The 9505-nt window shown below is 36.4% G+C and overlaps 1 protein-coding gene across 1 annotated transcript; it reads right to left on the bottom strand.

Annotated features, from left to right (window-relative positions):
• Nucleotides 1–6379: 6379 nt before the first annotated feature.
• On the bottom strand, nt 6380–8859 carry LOC133722334 (uncharacterized). Its single transcript, XM_062149218.1, has 7 exons — nt 8576–8859; nt 7476–8356; nt 7310–7396; nt 7162–7201; nt 7019–7060; nt 6881–6937; nt 6380–6782 (listed from the first exon to the last, which is right to left on the bottom strand). Exons 2-7 carry the CDS (start codon nt 7574–7576, stop codon nt 6738–6740), a joined length of 372 nt encoding a protein of 123 aa, XP_062005202.1. The 5' UTR covers nt 7577–8356; nt 8576–8859; the 3' UTR covers nt 6380–6737.
• Nucleotides 8860–9505: the final 646 nt, after the last annotated feature.

Below are 9505 nucleotides of genomic sequence, written 5' to 3'. Positions count from 1 at the left end.
ATTTTAGAAACAATGCAAATGTTGCTTATAGAAACTGCTTTCAAATAAAACACGCTTTGAAGTGTTTTAGGGTGTGTCCTGTAACGTTTTATGAAACTATTTTTGTAATACTGGATTGTAGAATGAAAACAGGGAATTAAACTACAAGTTTATAAGATGTAAATACATGTTCGGCACAAGTATTTCAAAATTTGAAATATTAAAAACATATCTATCACTCAGTTTATATATATATATCAAAAAAAAAAACATATATAGATATGTATGTAGCACTCAGTTTATACAATCTGAAACTCTATTTTTTTTCTTCAAAGAGAAAAAATCATTTTTAGTTTTTCTTTAGTAATTATGAAAGATTGACTATTTTGTTTGTATTGATCATGAATCCTTTATTGGTTGTTATGAGAAAAGAAACAGAGTATTGTGAAGGAGACTGAACAAGAAGAACCAAATCCCTCAATTTTGTTTATAAAATATATCATATAAAATTGCAAGCTCTTGAATCTTTAGTTCAAAAAGATAATTCAATCAAATGTCTCAACCTTAATTGTTAATTCCTCTCGCCCATGAGATAATCCAATTATATTGAAGCATAAAATGCCGAAGCTTTCACCCTAAATCATCCATATAAATTAGATCTGACACATGAAAGAGGGATTTTCTAAATCCTTCATTCTTCTCCACTGCATGATGATCTGCAAGTTTCAATTGATTAAAAAAGATGGGGAAGAAGAAAGTTAAAACAGCAAATAAAGTAGATGAGATCATGAGAAGAGAGAATACGTCTTAATGGAAATTGTGGGAGAGAAAGAGAGAAAGATCAAAAAATAGGAGAAGAGTTTGTGGATCTATGTGCTTAAAAGTAAAAAATAAAAATAAATCACTTTCTCTAATTGCAGGGTGGGTTGTTTTCAGGAAACAAGGAAAACGTCAAAAAGTCATTTCCCATATTTATTCATAGTTTCTGAATTGTTTCCTAAAATTTGTTTTCCTTGTTTTTTAAATTTAATGCACCGAACGCAAATTACATAAGTTTTTGAATTCGTAAAATAAAAAACAGTATCGCAAAATGATACCGAACGGGCCCTTATGTACTGACAACACTTTAAAAGTATTATTTACCAAACATGAACCTATTTTAATTCAAAGCTGATTATTCTCACAACACAGTCGCAACAGTTTTTTTTTTTTAAAGTCACAGCAATCTCAAACTAGTGCTAAGCTTTTATGTACTGACAACACTTTAAAAGTATTATTTACCAAACATGAACATGTTTGAATTCAAAGCTGATTATTCTCACAACACAGTCGCAGCAGTTTTTTTTTTTTTTAAAGTCACAGCAATCTCAAACTAGTGCTAAGCTTGATGTGCAATAGACTAGCTAAACAAAAGCTAAATTTAAGTTTAACTAAAATATGGGTGTGTGTGTTTGGTGGGGTGGTAAGGCTTTGGTCTCATATATAAGAGGTCAGGAGTTCGAGCCCTATCAAAGGGTGGGAATGGGGTGGGGTTTTAAAAAAAAAAAAAAAAAAAAAAAAAATGTTTAACTAAAATATCTAGCTAGATAGAAGAGAGAATTTAACTAAAACTTAAGTTTAACTCGGAATTTAGAGATTCTGTTGGAGCAAAACTCAAAAAGTAACTAGTTATATTTTGGGTGGTGCTATTCACACACCCATTTTCTCTATTCACACACCTCTTTTATTTATTTTTTTTATTTTAAGGGGCTGTGACCACTTATCCAATTTTAGACTAAAAATTGCCCACTTACTCTACTAAGAGTTTTTTAACCCCATTTACCCAATCTAACAGTGTTTGACAGTATTACCCTCATACTCCCTCTATCTCTCTCTCTCTCGACTCCCCTTCTCCTCCTAGACTCCATCTCTCTCTCTCTCTGTGCCATGGCTGCTCCGGCGCCCCACCTCCGACTTCGGGCCAACACCTCCATCAAGTCAACACCGCCAGGTCCCCCAAGCCAGCCCCAAGATCGGAGCACTGCATCCGGATTCAAAATGAACCTCCGAGCGCCGCCGTCACCCAAAACAGACTCTCTCTCTCTCTCTCAAACCAGACTCTCTCTGCCATGGCTGCTCCGGCGCCCCACCTTCGGCTTCGGGCCAACAACTCGATCGATCCACCTCCGGCGTCGCCGTCACCCAAACCACAGATCCAACGATCCAAGGCCCATTGCAACAACTCAGCCCCAACGCCGATCCGACTCCAATCCCAGCCCGAATCGACTCCGCTCCAACATCGCTATCACCCTAAAACACGCCCCGACCACTCCTGCATCGGCCTCACACTCCGGTGGGTGCCCAGAGATTTTTTTTTTTTTTTGGTATCCCGAGTTTTTTTTTAATTTTTTAAATTTTTTTTTGTATCTGTAATGTACTCATTTTGGTTCACTTGAGGGCAATAATATGATTATTGGAGGGTAATAATATGATTATTGGAGGGTAATAATATGATTATTGAGGCAATAATATGATTATTAGGAGACAATAATATGAGTATTGGGGGGCAATAATATGATTACTGGGGGGCAATAATATGATCAATTGTGTCTGTAGTGTATTCATTTTGGTTTTGGGAGTTTATACAATTCACTGGACGGAAATAATATGATTATTGGAGGCAATAATATGATTTTTGGGAGGCAATAATATGAGTATTGGGGGGCAATAATATGATTACTGGGGGGCAATAATATGGTTACTGGGTATTATTAGGGGGCAATAAATTCAGATACCGGAATCCCGACACCAGTCCGGTAGCCGGATTCCGGTCACCGGTCGCCGGATTCCCATCACCGGAGTCGGCGGTCCGGCAAGGTGGAGGATGATTTCTCCCTCTAAGTGAGAAAGAAGAAGAGGGCAAAAAAGTCACAAAAATAAATAAAAAAGAATTAATTGGGTATTAGGGAAATGATCATTTCCCCTTATTTTTAATTCAATTTTTTTTACAAATTACCCCAACTACCCTCCCTTGCAATTTTGATTTTTTTTTCCTTTTTTTCTTTTTTTCTATTTGGCAAGTCAATCATCCCTAAATCCTAAACATTTATTTTCCCACATACGAGGACTTCAAAACTCTTTGTGATTCCTTATTTTCCCGCAGGTGAAGACTAACATTGTTGACTATGTTCAATCGTATTTTTGCTATTCTGGCCTTGCATAATACATTTTTATTATTTTTTATTGCTAGATTAGCAATTACATACTCATCATTGTGTATAAACGGCTGTGGATTTTTGGCTAGTTCACTATAAGATGCTTTGATTCCATGTTGATCAGTGTACTATGCTACTTTGCAACATTTGAGATGTTATTGCATAGAATCTAATTGTTACATACTGAAAATAATGTTCCAAAGTCTAGTTTTTTTTTTTTTTTTTTTTTTCAGCCTAATGTTGAACTTTTATTTGTGGGTGAGTGTTCTTTCAATACAGTTATCTAGAATACATTATATTAAGAGTTTCATACCATTGATTATGCATGTGTCTGCATTTGTGTAAGTCCTCAGGTAAGTCTTGTTCAATCATTTCATTTTGAACTATTCTCCAATTTTTTTTATATATATATTTTTTTTGTACCTAGTCCCAAATTTGCAGACTGCGTTTGAAAATAGCTTATTGCCAATCTTTAAGAGACAAGAAACTCTAATAAGCTAGGTGCAATAAACCCGAGACAACAAAGGAGTAAAGCATGCATCTTACCCCTCCTACTTGTATAAGGACAAATTTTGCAATTTAGATTCAATTGGATGAACGTAATTACCTGGGAACCATATTCTTTGTCTAATAACACAGGTCATTCCATTTAATGAATGTATTATTTTTCCTTCATTTATAGGTAAAAAAAAAATTGATTTATTGTATAATGATTTTTGATTCATGATTGACTTGCCATATAGAAAAAAAATAAAAAGAGGGAGGGTAGTTAGGGTTATAAAAATAAATTGGATTAAAGTAATATAAAAAAAGAAGGGGTGTGTGAATAGAGAAAATGGATGTGTGAATAGCACCACCCTATATTTTAGTTTTAGCTATGAAGATAGGTATCACGGTTGGAAATGCTCAAGTTTAGAAATTTGAGGTGGACTACTTTTTAATATATAATTTTTTTAACTAAAATTAAGCTATAAATTAAAGTTTTTTCAAAATCTGAGGTGCGCTATAGCCCATCGCATACCATATGTAACTATGCCCTGGTTTGTGACATTTGTATGGCAGAGTCTATAATTTATATAGTCCACCGCAGACTATTTGTAGCTGCGCCCTCGTTTCTGACATTTGGATAGCCTAGTTTATAATTTGTATTTATTATCTGATCGAAGTGTCTTAAATTATCAATACTCAAAACAGCTGATATTAAGGTACTCAGGTCAGAATGAGCTGGATAATTTAAGAAGAGTATTATCTGGATTTTCCAATCAAATTAATAAATATTTGAAGAGTATTATTTGGGTAATCAAATTAACAGATATAAGCTTTAGCGTTCTTATCAACAACAACGTACAAAGTCGTTTACATGTCTAGAAGCCGCCCACGACAACATTTCTAGAACAAATCAACAAATCACGCCGACACGCCCCATGTGCTATCTATCTGTTTTATTTTGTTATTTCTTTTTCTCTGTTTTTTTTTTTCTGAATTAATGAAATAAACGTATTTGTAGATTCGTAGAATCCTTTATAATTGTTCTCATCTCTACTACTAGAAATGGAGGCTTTCTAACCTTTTTTTTTTTTTTTTGAAATAGGGCCTGTACGGCGTGCCGCCCTCAAGCCTTGACCATTAATGAAACCTCAGAATACATGGGGGGGACATGATACCTAAATCCCAGATCACAATAAACATAAAGAGAACAACCTGAGATAATAACGAGAGTCTCTACAGAAAATATGTATTCTAACAAGCACCAATTAGCGAAGAGTGCATCATTGGCTACTCTATTCGCTTTACAAAGATGGTGACATACCGGAAAGATTTTGCTCACGCGGAGCCATAATTTACTATTACTATCAGCTTTCCCACTATGTTGCCACCGAAAAACAATTTCGATGACACTAAGTTTCATCCTGCCACTGGGAGGCTGCGACCATTTGACGAAGCAAAGAACTTGCCGCCTAACCAGAGCAGACAAGGCACACAAGGTGTGCAGTCCAGGACAGAGCCCACGTCGCCCTCTACTACAATTCGGTAGGGACTTATTTCAGGCATAAAGCCACATTCAACTAAAAGAAAACAAATTAAAACAGAAATTATAAAAATCAACCACTTCGGGCCCAAAGAAGTATCCCAGGCCCAATACCCAAGCAAAATGGCCAAGTGACTGCATGGGCCTAAGAGTCCGACCCAACCCAACGCCCCAATTCGACCCGTCGCCGCCGCCTCATCACCACCGCTGCTGGATCGCTGAACCACCGTGGCACCCTCGCCAAGCAGAGCTTCGCTCAGCGCCGCACCTCCGGAAGGATGAGCGTCGCTTAACGTCGCAGTGCCAGATCTGGAACCTTCAGTGAGCCGAGCCGCAACAGATCCAATCGATCCGTTCCACGACGACGCCAGGAGAAAATGGATCACGATCTCTCTTCCCCGCAACCACACCCCGATGCAAACCCCTCCACAGACCATCCTCCATACCCAGCAATCACCATCGCCACCGCTCTCAGCCTTTACCGCCCCAGATAGAGACCGATCTGAAGCGTTAAGATCCTGCCACTGAAACCCCTCTCTTCGGCCACCAATGCAGACACGCCGACGCCCAAGATAAAAGGGGAGGAGACCACCATCTAAACTGGCTCGTCCGACGACGTCGCCCTCAAGACGCGCCGCCGGACGGAGCATGAAGAGCTTTGGAAACTACCAAGCGCGTGTAGCGCGTTCAATAGGTTTTTTCTTTTTTTTTTGCACAAAATCTCTGTAGCATATTTATTATTTAGTCTAAAATTTCTAACCTTTCTTTTAGTATCAAAGGGGTTTTACCAAATTTTAAAGCTCATAATAACCTTACATAACATAATTAATCAAATTAAGCCAATAAAAATCCATAAAGAAAAAAAAATAACAATATTCTTTTTACTCAATCTATTTTTAATCAACCTCACAATATCATCCGTTAGACTATCTAATATCCGGAAGGCTGTAGGCAAGCTTTTATCCAAAGATGACTAGCTTTTGAGGCAACAGCCCAATGATGCATTTTCGGGTTTATTATAACACGACATCTGATAAAGATGATCTCTAGCCACACCATTCCGGCAGGCAAGTCAACAAGCACAACGGTACACAAATTTAATTCTCAAGTTCATTTTCATAGATCACTTCTATCAAAGATCAGCCACGAGGCCATTTTATTTTTACTAGCCTTCCTGCACGCGCTATGCGCGTGCAGAAGGGCCGCGCTCGCGCGTGCGAGTTTTGTTTTGGACAATACATTCCGCATATGCACATTGTAATTCCTCTCTTACTATGCCTGTGTCATATTTCGCTCGAGAGTGCAATATAATTTCCATGTTGGACATTACCTAACTCTCTCATATGCAAACATTATACTATAGTGGTATTTGGCTTTACCCATTCATTAGTAAAAAATAAAATTAAAAAACATTAAACTTCATACAAAAATGTGCACTATATATACAAATGTTTACAATAGAAACATACTTTTTAAAAAGAAACTTCTATATATGCCTATATACATATGTGTTCAATAAAGTCCACATGCTCCAATCAACTCCATCTGAGCCATCCATTTGTCAACAATCGTTGCCCATACTACAAATTAAGAGTACAAAAAAAAACAAAATCATTATTGAAAAAAAGAAAAAGAAAAAAACAGAAAGTGTCTTTGGTTTTTACTTTATAGTACACACCATGAAGTTAGATAATTCCCTTACTGCAACACCCTTGGTCCAATTATTGGAAGAGTTCTGTAGTGACAGAAAATATTAAATTCTTAATTGTATGATTTGACCAAGTATAACATATCAACGAACTCATTATATAATCACCTCAATATCATGTTTCAAATCCTCAAAACGCTTGATGTAGAACTGTTAGGAGGAACAAATAATTATTGTTAGGAAACTTCATAATAGTTCAATATCATGCATATATACTTGCTCCTAGGTATCACAATTGAAATCTATAATACCTTAGCCAAAAAGCTGTTTTGTTCACGATGCTTTTGCCTCCTGCTCATCGATATGCAGATTTTTATGTGAAAGAAAAAGTAAACAAATTGCTATGACTATTGAAGATACATGCAATAAAATGAACAAATTATGAATCACAATGAATACCTAATGCGCAAAACCTTTCTCCAAGTTCGTTTAATGTGACCAATATCGTGTGTCATCAACTCTGTACGTGCGTTTCTGTAGCGCCAACTGTAAGATTTTCAAAAGGTGACAATTAAGTAAGTAACTATACTTGGAAGAAAACAAAACAACGTAACAGAGTACATACTGTGCATGCTTCTTTTTCTTCCACTCTTTCAAAATCAGCTCACTGAGATAAGCGGTGTTAATTTTTACTGATTGTCCCATCCGCCAACCAGATGAAAACATGGAAACACGTCTCCTAAAGCCCTCGTCTCTTTGGAACTTTTTCTTTTGTTGAGGGCGCCTAGCTCGTACCTTTCCTACAAATAAAAAAAATTACACAAACTCTAAGGTTGTAATAAAAATAATGCAATCAAATATGTAAGTTTATAATATCCTTTATCCATTGAATAAAGAAGTACCTGGAGCTTAAGGGCCGCGCTCGCGCGTGCGTATTGTTCGTTCTCTCTTATGCGCGTGCAGTTTGTTATTTTTTCTTTTCTTTTTACTGTATTTTTTTTTTTTTTTTTGGCCTTATTGCACGTGCGCAAGGGCCGCATGCATTTATGCAATATCTTTTTGTATTGTTTTTCTTTAAATTGACATTGTATAATAACCTTTGCTGTGTGAATTTCTAAATCTTTTTCCTAGTTAGGAACATTCACATAGAAGAGTTGGTCAAAAGAAAGCATTATGGCGTCTGTTTAAACATACTTCTCTCTTCCTCGTCATCTTTCTTTACCAAATTCTTCAAATTTACAACTTGAAACAGATGTATTCAACTCTCAAACTTGTAAATAAAAAAAATTTAAATGTGGCCACAAAAAAGCGGTCCTGTGGTTTTTTGATTTCATGCACTACCAAAATCATGTCCTTCATTTCACTACAATTCCCCATCAGCCTTCCTGCTATGGAATAATTGTAGCAACATGCATGCTATAGCTTGCCATTTATGTGAATACATGTTTCTTGAAGTCACTTCAAGGCTTCAAGCTTCCACCAAGATTATGATATCAACAGCCAGTCCTGCATCCAAAGGGAAGGGGGGGGCAAAAAAAAAGAAAAAAGGAATAAGGAAACAGAAGATTTGAAACCAATTTACTGAAAAGAAGAAAAGAAAAAAACCAATCTCATTTGGCCTTCCTAGCTCTCTATTATTTACTGATTACAAAGATAACTATATGGTTGACTTAATTTCTTAAAAACTAAACAATATCAGCAAGCATGTAAGAAAAGAAAGCTTACAAAGTATCCCTGCAATCCAACGCTGACTATCCATAATCTCTGAAAAGATATTTAAATCATAAACATGACTGATTGCAACTATAACTTGCAAAGTTTTGGATACTACTCATGGTTTGGATAAACTCATCCCAGGATAAATTTATCAGTTATGGCAACAGAACTAACAATCAAAAGGTGGAAATACAAAAACATCTACAGCATATATCCAGCCAAATCTCTCCCTCTCCCTCTCCCTCTCCCTCTCCCTCCTCCCCAAGCAACTATTAGGTTACTTGAAAATTGATTAGCATACCTTGCAAGTTGCAACACACAATCTGCAACACACACCAACAAATTTTGATATGAGTATTCAATAGTTACGGGCTAGAGACAAAACAAAGTACCTTTCATAGCAAACCCAACCAATTTTGATGAAACAAACCAAGATGTTCAAAAGATAACTAAAAGTTATATCGATCATGAAGAAGAGAAATATCAAAGATGAGAAACTCACTTAGTCACTGCTGGCCATTGTACTTGTACCCAAACTCATTGTCTCTGCATCAATTCTGGCAACTTATCGAACAAACCAAATTAAACCAAAGATACAGGTCAGAGAAGACTCACTTGGTTTGAACCCCTTATATAAATTCCAAATCTTCCAGACCTAAAAATGAAAATTACTAAACCTTCAATTCAAGGACTCAAACTTTAATTGGCAATCTGCATAAGCATGCCTTACCTTTGTATTTCTCAAAGTCTTCCTCTTTCTGTTTCGGTCATGACAACTGCATCTGAATGGACCCCTGCAAATGCTGATGAACAAAATCATGAAATTAATCCATCATTTTCTCCATTCATAGCAAATCAGTTGCATACTAAACCAAAGTACTAAACAGTATAAAGTAAAAAACTCAACCAAAATGTCTTTACAGTTCATTTGCTCTGCTT

The sequence above is a fragment of the Rosa rugosa genome, chromosome 7 (assembly GCF_958449725.1).
Source record: "Rosa rugosa chromosome 7, drRosRugo1.1, whole genome shotgun sequence".
In the NCBI taxonomy this organism is placed as follows: domain Eukaryota; kingdom Viridiplantae; phylum Streptophyta; class Magnoliopsida; order Rosales; family Rosaceae; genus Rosa; species Rosa rugosa.
Note: the sequence above shows the minus strand (reverse complement) of the source record. Positions and strands in the feature narration are given on the sequence as shown.